The sequence below is a fragment of the Hylobates moloch genome, unplaced genomic scaffold, assembly GCF_009828535.3.
Source record: "Hylobates moloch isolate HMO894 unplaced genomic scaffold, HMol_V3 SCAFFOLD_35, whole genome shotgun sequence".
Taxonomy (NCBI): Eukaryota; Metazoa; Chordata; class Mammalia; order Primates; family Hylobatidae; genus Hylobates; species Hylobates moloch.
Window position 1 is genome coordinate 577,759 of NW_026652310.1, and position 23,038 is coordinate 600,796.

A 23,038-nucleotide genomic window follows, 5' to 3' on the forward strand; every position below is an offset into this window, starting at 1 on the left:
AATAGACTTTTAAAAATTATTGGATGTACTTGTTTTATAATGCTCACTGTCTCAGTACTAATTCACTAATGACCCCTACAGATACCACGTCTAGCATCCTCTTTTTCACACTGCTAAGTTGTTACCTGGTGCAATGCTTCTCAGGCTTCAGGGTACTTATGAGTCACCTCAAGATCTTGCTAAGATGCATGTTCTAAATCAGAGACAGGGCTGGAGACTCTGCATTTCTAATAAGCCCCAGGAGTTGCAAAAGGTTAGAGGTTTTGCAGGAGATCTTCTCTAAGGTTAAGAAGCCTCACGGGACTTGACTGCTCTTTCTCTGTCTTCTACACTGGTGTTACCTATAGGCCCCAGGAAATGCTTGTTAAGGCAATGAAGTAAATACTTGCCACCAATGGTAAAAAGGAAAACAATATGCCATTGACAAAAAACTTCCTAAGGATTATGGGCTGCATCATCCCAGAAGCTAATGAATACACTGGTCCCCCGTGGCCCAGAAAGGAACTGAGGATGCCAGGGGTTGCTGGGACACTGGTTGGCCAAGTGGAGACCAGGGGGGAGCATGCATGTGTGCGTGCGCAGACACACACACACACACACACACACCCTGTCACACATTTCTTTAAGCCAATAGCTCTCAAACTTGATTGACTGTGCAAGAGGATTACCTAGAGGGCTCGTAAATACACAGTCTATTTTTCCGTTTCAAGAAAGTCTGGGGTGGAGGTGAGAATGTGCATTTCTAACAAGTTCCCAGATGCTGCTGATGATGCTAGCATAGGCACTTTGAGAACCACAGCTTTAAACAAATTGAGCAGATCAAGTAGCTAGATGAAACACAGAGTTGGTTCTTCTGTAATTGAGCACACATCTGTTCCATGTGGCATGGCCAGACTCTGAAGCCAGGTGGATTTCATTTGTAGCAGCCTGGCCTCTGCCAAGGCCTTACCAGGATGCCTGTTTTGAAGCAATTAATGATCCCCTTGCTTCAGTGCAATCTATTGCCTAGTGACAGCTGGCATCATCATCATTAGCAGCATCCGCCAGGGAACGTAACTGGGATTCTGAAGCTCTCTGTGGAAAAGTACTCTTCCTTTAGGAAAGTGGTAGTTGCTCTTTTTTCTTTCCCTAGCTTGTAAGACAGCTTTATTCTAACATTTATAGGTAGCATTACAGTGTGAGGAGTCTGAAGCTCTTAAACATTATGAACCAGAAGTATAGAACTTACTTGTTTGTTATGTAAGTGTTATTAATTTTCTTTGAAACGAAAAGGCCAAAAGAAAACCCAAATATACTAATAGTACTTTCTAATTATTTTCTCACTGAGACAAACCATGAATTTGTCGCTAGACCAGAATATAAAAACAGCATTCCAGAAGAAAAGAAATTGTATGCTGTTGAATGTCAAGTGCATAAATTCTTGCACCATGCAGGTTATTTTAAATTCTTGAATCTTATTTTATCCCCTGGGAAGTGCTTTTTAATTGGTAGTGGAAGTAAATATAAGTTAAAAAATAGTATCTTTCAATTGCATCACTGAATGGATAGTAAGTCAGGACACTTTCTTTTCATTTTGTATTTCTGACATTTTCCATTTCAGTCACTTACACTAAACATCCAGAAAGGTCAAGATGAGCTGCCACATACAGGTTTCCTGAAATGCTGTTGAAATTTCTTATCTTTGCATCCTCGTACCAACCTGCCTAAACACGTTTCCTTAAGTAAGTGTCAGCCTGGGCTGCTGGGCAACAGTAAGGCCTTTGGGTGTAAATTGCTCAGGACCTGTACCCACGAGAGAGCTGGCCTCAGATATCTAAAGCCTAGGATGGGCACCCAAGGGGAAGGACTCTGGGGCCCTGTGTCTTCTGACACCTATTTTACTTGAGTATTGGCTGACATCAAAAGAACTGGGATGCCAGTACAGAAAATGCAGATATTTATTTACAATTAATAACTAACTGCATTTATAAATACATATATTTATAATAACTAACTGTGAGGATGGTTTTGCCTAGTGTTGACTGCATTCCTTCTTATGCTACAGGGAAGTGACATAAACAGAAGCAGGCAGACAGAAATGCTGCTGCGCAGAGTCCATAACATTTGAATATTTCGATTGAGAAGGTAAGCAAAGGTATTTAACAAATACCTAGGGTTAAAGTTCAGTAGCCACTTAGAATGGGAACCTTGCTGAAAGTGAAGGAGTCTAAGCTGCAATCTACAAAGATGGTTACTGTAGAGGAGGTGTTTCAACATTAACTCCCCAAGGGATACAGTAGAAAACTAAATGATTGTCCTCCCCTGTGAGCACCATATCCAAAACACAAACAGCTGGGAATGAACCTGAGTTCATTCTACTTCTCAAATGATTGCCTACCAGAGACTACTTTCTAGCAAAAGACAGTGTTATCTGGCAACTCTATTTTTAACAGGTGCCATTTTAGAAGCCTGGAAACCCATCACAGTCATTCAGTATCACTGTCAGGAACACAACAGTCCCAAACACCTACTGCATGGTTATGAAACAGCCAAGCCTTCATCAGCAGCCAGGAAGCTGGTGTCCTCAACCTCCTGTGTCAGAATGGACCTAGGATCCGGGGGAGGTGGACACAGACTCATGGCCAGAAAGAAGGTGGGGAGGAGTATTTGGAGTCAAGAAGACCCTGCTTGACATGTTGACTCTGACATTACTACGAGTTACTGAGACTCTTTGAGCCTCAGTTTCTTCTTTTGAAAAAAGAAATAATACCTATTTTTAGGTTGTTTTAATAATTAAATGAAATACTATATAGAAAGTGCTTGGCGCAGTGCCTGGCACACACAGAAAATTTATAAAGTGGTAGCTGTTATTAATATTAAAAGGAAGGGGTGGGGAAGGTAGTGAGAAGAATGGAGAAAGGGAGAAAAAAGGAGCCAGAAATGTCTGGAACAGGTCCATTTATAAATACATACAGTAAATTAGCGGTTGTCAGAGGCTAAGACAAGAAAGGATTTGGGATTGACTCCTGATGGGTACGGGGTTTCTTTTTGGGGTGATGAAAAATTCTGGAATCAGACGATGTGCACAGCCTTATGAATATACTAAAAACCATCAAAGTGTACACTTTAAAAGGGTGGCTTTTATGTATGTGAATTATATCTCAATTTTTTAAAAAGCCATACACACACATGAAAATGAGGAGAGCTGGAAGCCTAAGGAAACTAGCAAGGAGAAGGGAAAGAGACCAAGTAGAGAGTGCTGTAGAAGATGACCATGACACGGAAGGGGGCATGTGTGTGCATATGTGTGAGCACGTTTGTGTGCATGTGTGTGTGAGAACAAGAATACATTTAACACACTTGCATTTCACTGGAAATTCTAGTTACCTGAAACAGCCCATTCCCTGAGCATGCTGGCTAACCGAGGTGTGCCAATGGGGTGATAAGAAACCTGAATCACAAGCCAGGAAGCTTTATATTTATAACATCTAAGACCGACCAGGCTAATTCTTTCTTTTAAGAAAAAGAGACCCTGGCCCACAAAGCGGAAGAGATTTTTCCCAGGTGGCTGAGGTGGGGCTAGGTCCCAGGCTTCAGTAACTTAACATGGTTCTTCAAGCGTATTCAGCCCTCACAGGCAGGAAGACGGGAGGGTTAATGGAGGTCGACGGCTGCTTTTCCTCAGTAATTGTGTGGGGAGGGCAGAGCGCTTGTCTGGAATGGCAGCTGGCATTCTGTGTTCCTGTTTATTGCAGTTTATCTCAAGCAGTCATTTCCATTCACCTTTTAAAAAAAACATGAGGCGCAGCTGTGGCTTCACTTTAAATATTGTTCCTTCCAGCCTTTTAATTTTTTCACAGGGTCCTCCCTAATCTTTCACCATAATTGGATGCACAACACTAGAGACGGCACCCCTGAGGAACAAAGCGAAGTGAGCGGCTGGCCCGGCCCCGGGCCCACTCACCGCCCTGCTGTCAGCTCCCTGATTCTGTGCACAGTAGCCTAGGAACAGAAGGCCATACCAGATTCCCTGCATTTCCTCTGCTCTGGAACAAAGTTGGAGCCAGTCTTCTGCCATATTCTATATTAAATTTTCCCGATTTCCTTTTCTCTCTCTCCATTAGTGTCATTTAGATCTTTTCATGCCCCAAGAATGTACACATGAACAACTCTCGTGTTTAAGGTACACATTCCTGGGGCAGGGAAAGATCTAAATGGCTGCACACTTTAGAAGTCCACACCAGCTATCTGGACACTCCAGGCAGCATCAGTTCCATGTAGTTTGTTCCTTTATTTGCCTCCCGCATTGGGACGGTCAGCTCCTGGAGGGAAAGCTCAGTCCCCCTTCGGTGATCCTAGCGCCATGCACAGTGCCGGAACATGAGAGGGCTCTTGGTAAGCGATGGTGGAATGGATGAGGACACTGACTTAGATGCTGCGTACCATGTTGGTCCTGAAGACAATCAGCTCTGTGGTTCTTTATCGGGGATCAGAAGTTGCTCACAGCAGGGCAGGGAAATAATGGGCTGAACACATACACCTCGGATTCTGCTAAGGTCTGCACTTTTCTTCTTAAACACTAAGATCTGTTTTCTGTTGAGGGCAGTTTTACTATTACTATTGAATAAACCAGAGGTCCTTAATGAAACATCTTTCTTACAATCAAAACCCTCGCCACGGAAAAGGAACAGATGCATAATCTTTTTTTTCCTTTGCTTCAGTGGAATCTAATTTTAGTTATCAGAAAGTGAACTTTCCCCCTGAAGGCTGTTTGTCTGACTTTAAAACAACCCTGTAAAATAATCCCTATACACATGTGGTATTTATTAGTGCAATTGGTTCAGGGAATTCTATGGTACCTAAGCAGGGGTGTATCAATTTTTTAATTGTTTTTGACAATTGACCTCAAAATGGGGTGAAAGTACCACAGAAGATAAAAAAAAATTACAACTTTTACTTATATTTATACTTTAAACATTTCATTCTCTAAAATATCTATTTGTGTATATGTTTTATATACACATATTATATTTTATAGTGGTGGGTGCTATTTCTGAATAAAATATATGTATATTACAGGCATGGACTCAAAACCATCTTACTGATGAATGCAATGTCAAAAAAGCCTGCAGAGCCCCACTTTATGGCATCTAATTTAATTTTCTACTTAGCCAACAAAACAGGAAAAATATTAGAGAAAAAAATTAGAAAAGGAAGATTCTAATTAGGGAAAGTTATTTTTATACTAGGTAACTATTTTCTTATTCCTCATATTTTTAAAAAAGCATATGTTGCCCTGTTTCACTAGCTCATGGTAAAATTACAAAGAGTGGGTTTAAAAAAGAAGGATAATTATAATGAAGTCTTCATAATAATCATGATACATATAAAAATTTGAAAACACTTTGCCTGAGAAAGGTATTTAAAAGGCTGGAATGACAAGAGAACAACCCTCATGTTTAAGGTCCGGAACACAATGAACTGATCTCTGAGCACTCCACACATCTAGAAGTTTCATCTCGCAGTTTTTTTGTACTAACCTATCAGATACTGAAATCATATGCGGCATTCTACTGCCTTTGTTAGATAATGGGTTACACAGTGCAATTCTGTTTTGTTGTTGTTGATGTTTTAAAGCTCCCTGAGCCATACATGTCTGTAGCTTTAGTCAGCCCTGTCTCCGGTTGCTGGTGTATCATTGCTTACTTATTCCAGGCATCTGGGTTCCCTGTCTCTAAGTAGGAAAAAACTAGAGTGGTCATGACTTCACCGTTAATGCATTAGCAATGGTATGTCTTTCATTTTTCCTAAGTGCAAACTGACCTATACTCTTCTATCTGAGAAATGGTCTGACAAAGGAAACCATGAACAGTTCTTTGACACTGAAAATAGCAGAAGTATGAGATGGCTACACTTGTTCTGCAGAGTTGGGTAAGCAATCTGACTCTTATGGCAGAGTGTCCCAAGCATCTTTTGCACACCGCTTCCGGCAGAAGCAGACAGCTGGGAAGTGTTAGGGTTATAAGACTCAGCGAACTATCATCTTGGGTGCTCGTTCCTGTCTTGGGGATCACAAGGGATGAAAAACACAAAGGGCAACATGGCAGGTCACTGAAACCTCTTTTACATATTTAAGTTTCAGCTTGTGGAGAAAGAACATAAGCTATTGTGAACTGCTCTAGGAAGTACAGTATATACTTAAAACAGTCCCCACACTCACACACACACACATGTATATAAGCTATAAACTACCATATTTTACATTACTACATGTAAGGATCTATCATGACAGAAGCTTCTTTCTATATCTCATTCCAGGGAAAAAAGTTAGTAATGTATTTGATCAAATTAAAAATTAAGTAGCAAGTTTTACTGTTCTATCATTAACTGATACTTGCCTCTGAGGTAAAGAGATCTTCATTTCCAGGCCCATGATGAAAGGGATTTTATTCTTCATGTTATGCCATGTTGTGAACTACACTTGACTTATGGCAAATAATGAAGAGGGAAGGACATAGTGTGTGTTTTAGGCTTCTGTGGACAGATAAGCATATACTTGTAGTTTAATTTCATGACCTCACCCATATAACTAAAGCTATTTTTACTCGGGCCTGTGATTACCAGAACATTACCATATAAAACATTCTCAAAATATATTTACTGACTTTCAAAAAAAAAAAAAAAAAAGGCAGGCAAAAGATGAACAGATACTGTATCAACTTTTAAAAACCCCAAACATGTTAACTAAAATTTGATATTTTTCATTGCCAATAAAGTCAAACAAAAAATTGGAAAAATAGGTTAAACATTCTAGTAATTTTTTTTTGCCAGTGAACTGTAAATATATGTCAATAATTTTTTTAAAATTCCTTCACATAAAAAGCCTGCCTAGCAGTTAAATGCATAATAGAATTTTTTCAACTTCAGAATAACAACATGTGTGTTTTAGTTGCTGCTGTAACATATTAATGAATATAAGCTGGGAAAAGCAGAAAGAACTTTCCTAGCTTAATGCATTTGATTCTGTGCATTTAGTTTTTCCTACTATATTATGGCAATAGCCACTGAGTGTGGAATTTGGCCACTCCTCAAGGGTGATCTTTCTTCCAGTTAGAAAAATGGTTCAATTGTTTATAAACAAAAGAGCTCTCCCCCCTTACCTTTTTATAATTCCCCTCCATATCCAATGAGGATTCTTGACTGATGATGTCATCCATTCCATCACTGTCCAAATTCATCCTTTAACTCTTTAGAATTTCACTTAAGAAATAACCTCCCATGAATTCTGATAGGCTGATGTCCCAACTGCCCAGTTCCCTGGTTACTGCTCATGCTGACATGGAGAGCTGGCTAAGAGGCTGTGCCTGGCTGTGTGTGTTCTTGCCCCCCTCTGTCCCACAGACACTGCCCCGCCCAGCCTCCCTGCCCTTTCCTTGCTCTGGCACTGGGCAGCTGCTGTTCTCTGAGGCTCACTCTGCCCCCGACACTTGGCTTGCTGACTCTGGCCTTCCCACCATCTGCTGTCACCTTCCCCTGAATGATCCCGCCCCAATTCCTCTCCACAGCACCTTTCCTGTTCCCAAGAAAGGAAAAGAGAGGCACTCAGCTTCAGCCAGCTGATTCAACTCCCGGTTCAGGGCCGAGTGTGGACTGGAGCTCTGTGAGGAAACTAGCAATCTGAACCAGGGGTAGATTATGTGGGATAAAAATAGATGTGAAAACTTCCAGCCCAGCCGACTTCACTACTGAGTTAAAAGCTGGGTATCCCATGACAAAACTAAAACAGTATAATTTAAAGGCTGACCTGTAACACAGATGTTTGCTTTTTTCCCCGCTAAACTGATCATTTCTTAAAATCACGTGTAGAAGTCTCATCTGGTAGGAGCTCCAGGACGAGACTGAAATTCACTTCCAACACAGAGAAGGACCCTTCTGCCCTGGGAGCAGTGCTTTGTTCTATTAATATAGGCAACAGAAAAAGATCCATCAACTTTTCTTTAAAATTCAAGCAGTGGCGGGCTTTTTCACAAAAGCAAACGTTCTTTTCTGCTGCTCTCTTTACACTTTTCCCATGGCTTCTGGTTTTGTTTACAGGCTTTACTAAAGAGAGGGAAAAGGCCCACAGCTGGAGGATGTTTTGGTGCAAGATGCAGACAAGCAGAAGTGCACACACAAACACACACTCATCAGGATCAGCTTACTACTGTCATAAACTAAAAATTATGCCCACTGTTTATTTCCAAAAAATAAAGCTACTGTTTGCAGGAGAAATAGGTCAGAAAAGAATTCAAAGGGCAAGTCTTCATTTAGCAACACCATCTTACACTCTGACAAGCTTAGATGAAAAGCAGCAAGTATATTAGTCAATAAATTTTCCAATATAGATTCTTGTGCAACCACAATACTGTTAAGAACAGAGTTCTAAAAGCAAAAAGGCTATTCAAGATAACTTTTGGCATCTGAACCGCTGCTGACATGCTCACCTTCAGTGTCTACTTATTTCTCTCCACATTTTTTTAAAATTCAATTTGTAGAAGATTTGTGGCATAAATGTGTCTCAAGGTAGTTTATAATAGCCCTACTTCTATAAAGCAAATACTTCCCTCTGTAGCCCCCGAGCCAAAGTGAAATCTTCCCTTTACTCCGTTCTCATTGCCCCACCTCAGTTCCGAAAATAATGAATTGCATGTTTCTCAGATGTTACAATAACAAGTTGTCTCTCATGAAACACATTTGCATTTGGGCAGGGTTTTCCCTGGAAGACATCTCCCTTGTCTTACTCTCCTTCAAACCCCAGGACCCTCACTCCAGATGGGGGTCCCACTGTCTGCATGCAGGCAGCCCAGAATGCTTCCTGGGGCTGTGGCAATGCTGGCCACAGACTGCTGCTCCCAGTGCCCAGTGCAAGTGCTCAAAATACAGGAGAATTCACCAAGGCTAAGACTTTGGGGTTAAAGTATGCTCTAGTTTGAAGGACCCTGTGTATGTCAAATCCTGCCAAAGGAGGTTAGTTAAAATGAAGGAAGCATGCATGTTCTTACCTGGCATATATTAACATAACAATAGCTACCCTTTATTGAGGGAGGGGTTGCTATGTGCCAGGCACTTTATATGCACCTCCTACATATGTCTTTAATCCTCTCAATAATATTTTGGAATAGATATTACTATCAGTTGTGTTTTACAGCAAAATGAAAGATCTCAGTGAGGTTAAGGAAGATGAACATGGGCTCTCTGCCTCTGTGGCCCACACTCTAAATGAGTGTGCCAGACCATCCCACACTGGCCGCCTCTGTAAGAAATAATTGTGCTGAATAAAATAATCAAGTATAGCTTTTATTTATTTATTTAGACAGGGTCTTGCTCTGTTGCCCAGGCTAGAGTGCAGTGGCATGATCATGGCTCACTGCCACCTTGACCTCCAGGCTCAAGTGATCCTCCCACCTCAGCTTTCTGAGTAGCTGGGACTATAGGTGTGCACCATTATGCCTGGATAATTTTAAAAAGGTTTGTAGGGCCGGGATCTCACTATGTTGCCCAGGCTGGTCTTGAGCTCTTGGGCTCAGGTGATCTTCCTATCTTGGCCTCCCAAAGTACTGAGATTACAGATGTGAGGCACCACGCCCATCCAAGCATAGCTTTTAAAGATTAGAGTTCAACACAGACAAATCTAGCAGAGCTCCAGATATGTGGTTTGGATCTGTGTCCCCACCAAAATCTTATGTTCAATTGTAATCACCAGTGTTGGAGGTAGGGCCTGGTGTGAGGTGATTGGACCATGGGGGTGGTTTCTAATGGTTTAGCACCATCCCCCTAATGCTGCTCTGGTGATAAGAGTTCTCATGAGATCTGGTTGTTTAAAAGTGTGTAGCACCTCCCCGCTCTTTCCCTTCCTCCTGCTCTGGCCGTGTGAAGATGTGCCTGCTTCCCCTTTGCCTTCTGCCGTAATTGTAAGTTTCCTGAGGCCTCCCCCACCATGCTTCCTGTACTGCCAGCAGAACCGTGAGCCAATTAAACCTCTTTTATTTATAAATTACCCAGTCTCAGGTATTTCCCTTTTTTTTTTTTTTTTTGAGATGGAATCTCCAGCCTGGAGTGCAGTGGCACAATCTTGGCTCACTGCAACATCTGCCTCCCAGGTTCAAACGATTCTTCGACTTCAGCCTCTCAAGTAGCTGAGATTACAGGTGCCCGCCACCACGCCCAGCTAATTTTCATATTTTTAGTAGAAACGGGGCTTCATCATGTTGGCTAGGATGGTCTCGAACTCCTGACCTCAGGTTATCTACCCGCCTCGGCCTCCCAAAATGCTGGGATTACAGGTGTGAGCCACCACGCCTGGCCAGGTATTTCTTTATAGCAGTGTAAGAATGGACTAATACAGCTCCCTGTATAACAATATCAAGAGCTGAATCAACATTTTCCAGATCATACATCTGGAACACCCAGCACGTATTGTCACATATCTCTTCCTGATGAAGCCTCAAGAAATGAAACGGAAGCTACTTCACTGATGTCAGAACCTAGTAGGCTACATGATGAATTTTCCTTTTCAGTTTACCTGGTGTCTTTTAGCACCACTGTTGCTTCTTTCCAACAGCCACTGTGGTTTCAAGCTCTTTTCTAAGGGGACAGGGATTTGTCATCTTGTTTACTCCACAGCATGTAGAACACTGCCTTGCACACGATAAGTGCGCAATGGAGAGCTGTTGACTAAGTACGTGAACACAGGAAATATGAACGCGCTGCTTAAAATGTTTCCTCTAAATGCTGTCCACAGTAGGAAACATTAATAGGGCTTTTCAACTGAAATCTTCTGTGGAACTCACATATGTTCAAAAGGAAAAAAGGGTCTGCTTTGATTGAATGAGGAGGGCTACCACACCCCACCTGGATGCTCTATTCTCCTATTATCCCAGCCCCAGCACAGCCTCTCAGGAAAGCTCTGTGGAAACGAAGCCCTAGCACCCTGCAGACCCCACTCACTCTGCAGACTAGAGCTTGAAAAGCTCTAAAGACCGTAAAAATGGCTCTTTCACAGTAGCAGCAAAGCAGTATTCTGCTCCTGGCTCCATGACTGTACTGATTTCCAGACCTCAGTCCACTCCACTTGGGGTTCAGCTACAACATGAATTTCATTCTTATCTGGGTTAATATCCTAGTCCACTTAGCAACCTATAATCGATAGCTAACATGGATGAAATCATAAAAATTTAGAGGCTGCAAGACTCAGTAAGATACATAAAACGACATGCCTAATTACTAATATCTTTTTACTTTAATTTTAACAGAGTGGGCTTAAGTATACAATTAAAATGAGAAAAACTGAACTCTCATGATTATGTATATATACATACAAATTAATATATTTGTACTAGTAATATAGTAATGATATACATACACATGTATATACACATACATTGATAATATATTATCTTTTGGAGAAAGGCACCTCAAAATTCAAGATGGAAATTTCCCAACAAAACAACAGCAACAAGGAATAGTACTGAGAATACTAAAAGACCATTCCATTCCTCTACCTGCTAGCTCCTTTTTTGTCATAAGTGTTCTCTAATAAGCACTATACAGAGAGAAGTGATAGAACATTTGCTCCTGAAACATGAATGCAAGAGGTTGAGGGCAGTTCTCAGTGGTGGTGACATCACTGTGCACCCTCCCTAAAGAAGCTCAGCACGTAGATAAGCTCGTAGCCCAAACCCTTTCCAGATGGAGCTGTGCCACCATTTTCAGGATAGCTTGTGCCAGCTTAAAATATCTGAGAGTTTCCTATTATGTGTGGCATCACTGATCTGTGAAACTTTCTAGAGTTTTGCTACTCAAAGTGTGTTCTCCAAGCAGATTATCAACAGCACTGGGAGCTTTCTAGAAATGTAAGCCCTCCAGTCCCACTCCAGAACCACTGAATCAGAAATTGCATTTAAAAAAAAAAGAGACCCCTAGGATTTTTGAATATAACTTAAAGTGTAGAAGGGTTGCTCTAGAACTTGAAAAAAATATCATTATCAGCCATTATCCCTCTATTTCAAACCACATTTCCAGGCAGGGTGGCAAGACCTTGACTACATGCTTGGGATCAACACTGTAATTAATTTCACTTCCATGTGGTCCAAATGAATACAGGAATGGAAAACACAAAATAAAACACCACCTTGGCAGAGACTTGAACTGAATGTAATGCCTGATGGTTTGGCAGTAGCTTGCAAATGGGGAGACAGCCACTCCTATCCTTCTATGGGGATTGTCTCTGGTACCTCCTCTGCTGCTGCCCTGTCTAGAATGAACTGTCCATGCATAAGATGGGCCCAGATACTAGTGCTCTCCCTTAGAAAACCTACTCACAGTCACTTAGAATCCCTGAGGTTGAAAAAGCCTCTTCCCACTTGCTGCTCTGAATTTCAAGGACTAGCATGAAGAGCTTCAGTTTCCTGTTGAGCCATGATCTGAATTGAAGGGCACATTGCTCACGTGAGTTAATGCTTTTAAATGATCATTATCAGCCATTGGTGGAAATTATTAACTCTGAGAACACTGACCACATTACTGGGAGATCACTTATGCACTGTCAAAAGATTTTCCCATTCATACATGGAAACTTGATTTCATCCTGATTAACCCTTCATCTCCCATTGCATTCTCCTCAGTCTTAACATCCATATTCCATTTACTAGGTTTATAACCTCTTTTCAAATAATTTTTTCTTCTGTGCAAAGTTCATCTAAATTTGGTTTGCTTTTCAATTAAAGTATTCTGATAGCTAGAAAAGCCATGAAAATATGCAGGCCATTTAAAGTACTTTGCTGTATAGATTTTTAAAAAATTAAAATAATGGTATTAAAAGTGTGGGGTGCAGAGGTGGCAGTGTTGGGAGTAGACAGTGTCACACAATTTCCTACATCTAAAAGATCGTGGGCCATAGTTGTAAATCTTCCTGTCCAACTAAAACTGAGCACGAGAAACTCAACTACGGTCACCCTGATGACCATCGCACAGCTTCCAAGTGGAACCAATTTTAATGTCCTCATTATGTTTCTCTGTGTGTTCTTTCCCCATTAATGGCTTTCCTACACTGATTGTCACTTAGGCCTCTCTGATGGTTGTTTTCTTTTGAATTCAAGCAGTTTTGTCAAATTACTTTCTATTTCAGGAAGCTTGGTAGTTTCTGATGCTTCTATATAGTGCACAGGGGAATACTAAGTACACCAAGATTTCAAACTTTCCCTTGTTATAGAGAATATAAATAAATAATGGGATATGACTTCAATGGGATAGGGCTCTATTAATGTTGGGCTTCTGTATGTAAAACTGTGATTCGTTCCCCAAGATTTTATATATTTGTGTGTATGTATGTGCATGAATAGGGGGTCTCTACTTTTGAACAAGCATCAATGCAATGTGATATTTTCCATAGAGATGCCCCATTTCCTTCCCACCCCCCATCACCACCATCCTTTCCAAGAATAAATACTAGACCTTTGGATTAAAATATATTTCACATATGTACTTCTTAAAATCACTCGAAGTCTGAATCATGAAGTTTGAAGCCCAAGTGCTACTTTAAATAGAAATGATGTGCGTGTACTAAATTTCTATTTCAGATCAGGCCCACAATGAAGCCCTGCTAATTTTTTTTTTCCATGTGGGGCTCTTATCATTGTGCTCCTTTTGTGGTAAAGCATATAAATTAGATTTTCAGACATCTGAGCTAAAAAAAAAATGCATATACATTTATCTCCAAAATTATTTTATTGATTTCAAAGGTTACTACCTTTTTGGAAAAACACAATTATATCTTAACAAGGCTGACAACAATTATACTTTAAACAGGCAAAACAATGAAGACCAAGTACTCTTCAGTACTATTAACTATAGAAAAAATATTCCCCATCAAAAAAATCTATAGAATAAAACAGAAAATTGTCTCATTGAACTTATATTTAAACGCCTCCATCAAATAGAGCGCTAAAATGCTTTGAAATTCCCTTTTCCATTCTAATATGTTTTTCCCTGCTGTGGAAGAAACCAGGCTTTAACTGGGTGGAATCTTGAACTCAAATTTGATACCTTGTTTTCTCAATCACAGGAAGAAGGGATTGAGAGACTAGTCCTCACTTGTCCTGGTGTTGATAGGGATAGAATATATTTGCTTTCCTGTGTTAACCATTAATGACCCACTAGAATCTCGGCATAAAAGGCTGTTTACTACTTTCTCCAACAAGAATTTTAAGAATATCATGATGTACTACTTAAACTGATATACTCCCTAGTTTTATCATTTAAGAGCAACACAGGGTGTCTTTTATTTTATGTGCTGGGTATGGTACCTCAATTGGGCTGAAACATTTGGCCACAGAAAACTTTGATATTCCATGCGGCAGTAAAATTATCCCTCTATAAGGCAGATGGATGTATTAAAACTTTGCAAAACTCATTATAGTAAGAAAGGCAGCTTGGAGATGAGTACTTGCAAAGCACTTGGGGACAGACCATGAGGTTCATCTTGGGAAAATTCTCTGGATGAAGAAGTAGGCTTGGAGGTATTTTCTTAATGCATTGTCTCTGGGAAGGCTGGAATGTCTGTGCATCCCAGTCATTCATTTATTTTGTGCCTTGCACTGCACCCCCAATTCTGGCACACGAGATGTTTAAAGTGCTGGCAACTGGTCAAGAGGCTGAGAAGCCAGGTACATGGACTTCTGAGGTCAGCTTCACCAACTCCTTGTTACAATGTATGGATCTGAGCTTATCTCTGGGGTTACGATGGGAAACCCTGATCCTAGGGACTCAGAACATCAACAATTGCATAAAGTGCAATTCAATCCAACAAACATTTATTGAACACATACTCTGTGTATAAGGCAGAGACTTGTGGAAATTTAAAGAAGGCCCATTGTCTTCAAGAAGCCTGTTGTCGGCCAGGCACGATGGCTTACGCCTGTGATCCCAGCACTTTGGGAGGCCGAGGTGGGCAGATCACCTGGGGTCAGGAGTTTGAGACCAGCCTGGCCAATGTGGTGAAAACCCGTTTCTACTAAAAATACAGAAAATTAGCTGGGCATGGTGGTGGGCACATGTAATCCCAGCTACTCAGGAGGCTAAGGTGGGAGAATCGCTGGAACCCGGGAGGTGGAGGTTACAGTGAGCCAAGATTGCGCCACAGCATGCCAGCCTGGACGATGGAGTAAGACTCCATCTAAAAAACAACAAAAAAAAAGAAGCTTGTCGTCTAATGGAGGAGACAGTCCTATATGTAAATAGTTGTAAATGGGTTCTAATGCAAGTAAAAACAAAATGTACTGAGAAGGAGGCATCTGGACTGAGAGATAAACGGGAAAAGTTTACTGAAGGAGGTGGCATTTGAGCCTTGAGAGCTGCATTAGCCTGCAGTGGGTGGAAGCAGGTGGTGTGTGGGTAGGAGACATCTCAGCCTGAGGCATTGCAGCTAAGAACTGATGGCACTGTGAAGGCAGGAATAAAGGGTCTGGAGCGAGAAGCGTTTCTGCCTAGGGGTCAGAAACAAATGTCGGGCCTTGAAGGCCATGTAGAGGAGTCTGAAATGTATCCTAAGGAACACAGGGAAGCATTAAAGATTTCTGACGGTGCTTCTCATGACCTGGTATGTGTTTGAAGAAGGGACTCTTTACGCTCCCAAGGGAGGAAAAAGATGAGTGTTATTCACACACTATTTTACTTTCTCTTTACTTTCTCAAGTCTCCATTCCCACAGTAGCTAAGAATGTCAGGGTGCGATCTATATCTGGGGCAGTCATAAGGGAATTTAAGCAATGGCAAGAAAGGTATGAAAGTATGTCATTGTTTTTATGTACACACTTAGCCGAAAACCCCACTCCAGGAAAGAGGGAAAAAATATTTAAGAGCTTTTAAGCAAAACGGACCCTTCGACCTAAACTTGTGCTTTCAAGTTTACAATATTTCTAAGCTGTCTATCAAAAACCATTTAGAAAAATGTGGCCTCTTGAAGGCTGCCAGGCCTGAAGCTGTGGGCAAGTTTCTTTCCTGAAGAGATTGGCTTCCTCCCAAGACTGGAAAATGGAGGACGATAGCTCTATCTTTTAACAGGGCTATGACCACAAATGACAACACATGCCTCAGTAACCTCTTTGCTAACATAAATCCTGTAAGGAAGAAAAGTATATGAAGATGACAATGAGGTGAGCACTTTTAAAAACAAAACAAAACAGCCATGAAAAATTCTGTAGGAGAATTCCTTCTGTTTATTCCTCCTTGGTTTATGTTGTTTAAAGAACAGTGCCTACAAACCCTTGCTCAAACAGGGGTGTTCAGGCTCTTGGTAGCAGCGAAACTCTCTTTTTCAAAACAAATCATCCATTTAGAAAAGCAATGTATAAGAATCCATTGTATTTCTACATATTAGCAAGATACAACTGGGAAATGAAGTGAGACGGTTTCCCTGGGCCGCTGAACAATCCTCACCGAACCCCTGATGTGCTCAGAAGAAATGACACAAGAGGAACGGGGCTCTTAATTCATGATAACTGACTTGTTTATGCAGAAAGGCAGCCTCTGGCAGGGGACCTGGCAACTCTTATGCCAGGAAGTTAACTGGGAAAGTCTCCATTTCACAGATGAGAAAACTAACAAGAAATAAGGGGATCGATAACCAGCTCACACACAATGAAAACAGTGCAGGTTCATGGTGGGAGGAGGGGAAGGAGTAGGACTGAAAGTCATAAAACAAGAAACCAAAGTGGCATAGAATGTTTACAATGCTTTTTTTTTTTTTTTTTGAGACAGTCTTGCTCTGTCGCCCAGGATGGAGTGCAGTGGCGCGATCTTGGCTCACTGCAAGCTCCGCCTCCCGGGTTCACACCACTCTCCTGCGTCAGCCTCCCGAGTAGCTGGGACTACAGGGGCCCGCCACCTTGCCCAGCTGATTTTTTGTATTTTTTTTTTTTTTTAGTAGAGACAGGGTTTCACTGTGTTAGCCAGGATGGTCTCGATATCCTGACCTCGTGATCTGCCCGCCTCGGCCTCCCAAAGTGCTGGGATTACAGGCATGAGCCACTGCGCCCGGCCTTACAATGCCTTTTTTGTTAGTCAATTTTACAAATAGTAGACATATCCATCTGTACTACTTGAGGACCTATTCTAAGCACTGGGAAAGCAGACAGGACAAAGATAAAATCCCTGCCCTCATGAAGTGAGTGAGGGAGCCAGAAAATAAACAAATAAGTAAAATATGTACTATGATAAATGGTGATAAATAAGTATAAAAATAAATTAGAGAAGCATGATAGAAATATTGGGATAGGCCGCGCGTGGTAGCTCACGACAACCATGATGTACATCTATACAAAAGCACCAAAATGTGCATGCAATTTTCAGGGGAATGGCCCCTGAAGCCCCCATTCATGGACTACCCATTAAGAAATCTTGGTATACATCATTTATGAGAGAAAAGGAATCAATATTTCAAATGAATTCTACCAACTGACTAAAAATGCTAAGAAATTTGCTTTTAACCACTGCAGTATCATCCTTAAAAAATAAGTAAGTCCTTGTAAAATCGTGGGGAAGTTTCCGAAAGCCATTCAACTGCAGATATCATCAGTGACTACAAACATCAAGCTAAGGACTTAGAGAAAGCACCTTTTCTGAATCCAGTTGCATGTGGTGCCAGCTGGGTTCTAAAATGAAGGTTTCTAAGTGGGATTAAGATTTGGCTTCAAGGTTAATGTTTCTGTTTTTGCTGAGCTATGTATAAAGAGAGAGCACTTCAAAAGAACATACACATGTAGGTAGTTCTACTATAAAATCCCATGCAGATGCAAAATCTACTGACCATTATTACCCAACCCATACACTTAATTTTATTGTGGAAATAAGCAATAAATACTTCAAAACTATTAAACACATAATGACACTGTTATATATTGCAGCTTATGTAAAATAAAATCAATTTATCTTCCTTTGGAAGAAGCAGAATGCTAATATAACCCCTTCTCTCCAGATGAAATTGCTGATATTTGACTAATTTTCAACCTACAAAAACAATGCTTTTATGTTCAACCTAATGAAAAGACATAGGGAATAATCTTATAGTAGTTTGCCCTTCAAAAATAAATAGCTTCTTTGAAAAGAGAGTTATTTTAATTATTATAGTAATTCAATCACCTGGAGCCATGCCATGAGTAGATTAGGCTCTCTATAGATACTTGACATCCCCTACCCTCAAGTTCTGTATTATGTGTAAGTGACATGTTGGTTTTTTTCTCAGCATCTCTGACCCCTTTCTCGTGGAAAGAATTACTGTGAAGCATGAAGCTCAATATTTAGGATCTACGGCCCTAAATGTACCATAAAATGAAAATACTATGAAATAAATCTATAAGTACAAATTTCTAGTTATTAAGCAAGACAAAGTATGTAAATACATTTCATAGGCACACGTTACTTAGCTGAGAAACCACTGCCTTGAGTCTTGTGAAATGTACTATTTTGCCTGCACATATTCACCACTGTGAAATCTGACCTTACGAGAAACGCTTGTCTCAGGTAACCTACCTCACACAAGGAAGAGGCATTAAGTTAGAGAATTGGTCTCTCAGAGCTTCTAAACTCAGTCAGTTGAGTAACATCCCAATATTAACTCTCCAGGATTTGGACCAGCCATGCCTGCTGCTGCAAAGAGCAATTTCTCTGAGAACATTCTTGCTGTCTGTTTTCAACAAAAATACTTTCAATGTTGCCTCAACAGTCCAAGTCCTACCAAGGAGTTACTAAACACTCTAGAGCTGATCTTTTGAAATTGTCTAAGTGTTTAATTCATAACTCCAGTAGCAAATTAGCATACAAATGAATATGCATTACTAAGATTTTTCTATTTGGAGTTTTTGATGCATGTTGATACTTTAATGCTTATTTACCAACCATTTAAAACAACATACTAGTAAAAATAAGTTCGGAAAGACACACAAGTGCAACTTTAAACATCATGTGCATACTGGCTGATTTTTGAAAATTTCTAAGATTATCAATCGCGACTATCTATTTACATAATTTCTTAAAGACAGTCCTAAAAGCTGAATGTGAAGCAACTCACATCCTATGCAACGAGCAAAAAGTACGTTTTTCAATGTTATCGATGTGAGATTCCAAACAGATTTTCCTCTGAAATTCCCTTAAATTCAAATTACAGTCCAAAGCAATTCCTCTTATTTGCAGACGTACAGAATATGCAAAGCACAGATCACCTCCGTGAATTTCACAAATGCTTTATAGGCCAAGGAAGCAGTGTTTTCTGCCCCATTACTCCCCAGAAAACCTAATTACAATTCAGATACTGTATGTGATGAAGGCCAGGCGTGGAAGATGGCAAAATCCCTTGAATATCCGGAAAGAGGCAACCTGCTGCTTTGGAAGAGGAAGGCCTCCTCTCCCAAAGGATGCCGGCCTCAGAATCAGGCTTTACATTTTACCTGATACGAGCAGTTATCCTGATGTACCATCTCAGTGCATCCTAGGGCGCAGACCCCAACGCAGGACTGCTGAGCGAGGCTGCGGAGAGCAGGCGCGGAGCATCCACCGGAGGGAGGAGAGAACGCCCTGGTAAGGCAGGGGCTCCCCGCAGATTAAAATGGATGCTGTTTCGCTGATCAACCTGCGCAGTGGCACTGCCTGTGCCGGGAAGCGCGCAGCTAGCGAGCTGAGCTGCTCTCCAGCCCTCCAAAACCAGTGAGGCAGGCTTAGGAACATGGAGCTGGGACCAGGCTGGGGGAGGGGGCGCTCATCACCCGCACAATCAGCCAATTATATTATAGGCACAAAGAAAAGGATCAGTCTGGAGCTGGTGTGACCTTCTGGTGCTTTATGAAGGCAGTTAACTGATGTGGAAACATTCTAGTCCTCATTAACGAGAAAAAGGCCAGCGAGGGAGAGGGAGAGAGACAGACACAAATCAATGTTGCAGTTGAACATTTCTAACCTCCGGCATCATCCTTCCTGCCCACTAATGCTGCTTGGCTGGTGCTAAAAAAAAAAAAAAAAAAAAGGCCTTAAAGATAATTTTAGAACTTTTAACATGCTAAAGGGAGAACAATCCATTCTGAATACCAACAATGAAAGGATGTTTTTCTATGTTGAGTTTTTGAAGTGTTTGTCAACTTTATAACTAAAAGGTCTTTACGCTTTAAAAGGATTATTTTGTAATTCTTTAAATTCCCCGCTTATTTGTGGCTCCTAGCTTCTTTTTAAGTAAAATAGAAATAAGATACAATAATTGCTGTTATAAGTTTTTTTAGGGAGATAACTTATTAAAATATTAAAGTCGCTATAATTTATTTCATGAAAACTAAACTCTTAATTGGAAGTTTTTTTTTTTTTAATGTAAGGCTTTGTACATATATTATTACCCAATGCTGTGACTTGAAAATATGGACACCCCCCAATGCAGCACATACAATTCTTGGAACAGACCCATCCTCCCTGAGAGAGAGTAATTCTGGACTTGCGGACAATACTCAAAGGAAATACAAGTCAGACAACACACGTTTCTGGGAAAAAACTGGGGCCAGTTTCTGAATGGCTTCAGGGCCACTTTAGGACTTGGGGATACACAAAAAGAAAAAACTGGGCTGTAAATTAATTCTTCAAGCTAATGTAATGAGAAAATTAAGGGGGAAAAGTTAAATAAAATTTTCTTATTTATATTCCTCAGTTGCCACAGGCAATTAGTTTTGTTGTTTCTTTTCTTTTTTTTCTTCTTTTTTTTTTTTTTTTTTTTTGAGACGGAGTCTCACTCTGTTGCCCAGGCTGGAGTGCAGTGGCGAGATCTGAGCTCACTGCAAGCTCTGCCTCCCGGGTTCGCGTCATTCTCCTGCCTCAGCCTCCCGAGTAGCTGGGACTACAGGCACCCACCACCATGCCTGGCTAATTTTTTTGTATTTTTTTAGTAGAGACGGGGTTTCACCGTGTTAGCCAAGATGGTCTTGATCTCCTGACCTCGTGATCTGCCCGCCTCGGCCTCCCAAAGTGCTGGGATTACAGGTGTGAGCCACCACACCCAGCCCATGTTGTTTCTTAATAAAATATCTCTGAGTACATAAATGGTACTTAACAAAAATGTGACTGAATTTAAACCATCAAATTAAAAAATCAATAGGGACGTTATTTTTAAGCTATTTTAGTATCTATCTGTCCTATGTTCTATTTATGTAGCCGTCTCAAAAACTCTTCCTCTTCCCATGAACCACACAGTTTCACTGTGCTACTGACAGAGAAAACAAGTACTTTTTGCATGAGAAATGGAATTGACATGTTTGACAAGTTTTTATATCAAGCACTCTCTTAAAAAACGGTGGGAGTTTGCGTTAGGATTATTTGCTAATGTAATTTTAATAACTTCATCTGTTTTGTGGAATGAGAAAAACCTATTTTTATAAATATTCTTAATTTTTACTATTTGAGGTTCAAGCAGGAGCAAAGCCTGCTATTGCTATCTCAATTCGACTTCCTTGACGCACTCACAAGCACACTCATTTCAGCCTTCCTAGTGAGGAGAACGAAAAGATGGCCCTGAAAACTCAACTCCTGGTATCCTCAGAGGCTTCAATTTCAGCAGCAGGTTCAAAGGAAAAGTACTCTGGAGACTTACCCTGCAGAAGCTCACTGCCCTTATCCTTCCTAGTCCAGGAGAGGGGTGGGCCACATAACAAGTGCAGGACTTTCTAGGCCTGCTCACTGGCTGCACAATGAAAGCTTGATGAATGAAGCAGAAGCCTGGGGGTAGGGAATGAGTCAAGGTGAAGAAAAGAAGATGGAAACTTGTCAGGGATAAGAAACAATAAACAATACACCCCCATCCTAAAACTCCATTCTTTTCTCAGAGACTTCTGTGTAGAGTGCCTTGCAATATAACCACCCAACGAGGTTCTGGAATTCTTTTTTTTTTTTTTTTTTTTGAGCGGGGAATGGAATCTCACTCTGTCACCCAGACTGGAGTGACGTGATCGGCTCACTGCAACCTCTGCCTCCCAGGTTCAAGCAATTCTTCCGCCTCAGCCTCCCGAGTAGCCGGGACTATAGGCGCGCACCACCACGCCTGGCTAATTTTTGTATTTTTAGTAGAGGCACGGTTTCACCTTGTTGGCCAGGCTGGTCTCGAACTCCTGATCTCGGGTGATCCAACCGCCTTGGCCTACCAAAATGTTGGGATTACAGGCCTGAGCCACCGTGTCCGGCCAAGGTTCTGGAATTCTAAATATGAGCAAAGAAGAGCAGGCCAAAGGAAAAAAGTTCACTTTGCAAGGTAGCAGATAAGATGAAGTGGAAATCTTATGCTGAATATAAAAAACACTTTCCAAGACAGAACAGCTCTAACTTCAAAGGCAGTTAAAACCTTACTCAAGTTACTACTTTGATAATCTATGACCCTAAGACTCAGGAACATGTTTCCAAGCTGTGCAAAACTTAAAAAGCTGCTTCCTGGACTCTGTCTCTTCTGAAAACTGAAGACACTGGGATATATTACATAAGCTCCCAAAGACATTTATCATGTGTTGTTAAAAAAAAAAAAAAGGCTAAACATGATTCCACTCTTGACAGTTGCTGTTCCATAAATAGTGGAAGTGACTCAGAGGTGGCTCTAGGGAGAACAGATCTCTGACAATTGTATCCCAAATCCTGTCAAAAAAAACTCTCCCAAGAGGTATAAACAAGATGAAAAAAATGAATATATTAGACAGGCTTCTCTTTATAGTCGTTCATTGGAAACAACTTTGTGTTATAATTTGAAGTATGATTTGCTAGTGCAAAAAACTTTAAACAGAAACCAGCTGTTCCAAGAACACTTAAGCTAGAATAGTTTACCAAACTGCAGTAACATTTGTTATCTTTAACTAAGAAATACTGATGAACTTTTTATGTGAAGCATAGTCTTTGTAGCACAGGGATTATTTTTTTTCTTCTCAGATCTTCACAGCTTCCCTTCCCATAAAAAGTACTGAGTTTCAAATTTAGATGGGACCTCAAGAGATCATTTAGCCTGACACTGTTATTGTTCA

The 23,038-nt window shown here is 40.8% G+C and overlaps 1 protein-coding gene across 4 annotated transcripts in view; it reads right to left on the minus strand.

Moving 5' to 3' along the window:
* The window catches only part of LOC116463396 (schwannomin-interacting protein 1), a 131,347-nt gene that overhangs the window by 36,465 nt on the left and 71,844 nt on the right, over window positions 1-23,038 (minus strand). Inside the window, exon 1 of one of the 4 annotated variants that reach the window (XM_032146484.2) lies at window positions 19,457-19,723. The exons of 2 other annotated variants lie outside the window; for them this stretch is intronic. In XM_032146484.2, the coding sequence (XP_032002375.1) occupies window positions 19,457-19,486 (30 nt within the window). In that variant the 5' untranslated portion in view covers window positions 19,487-19,723. Of the gene's footprint in view, window positions 1-7,139; window positions 7,760-19,456; window positions 19,724-23,038 lie in introns of those variants that run through there. One more of the 4 variants, XM_032146482.2, reaches the window with a different exon arrangement.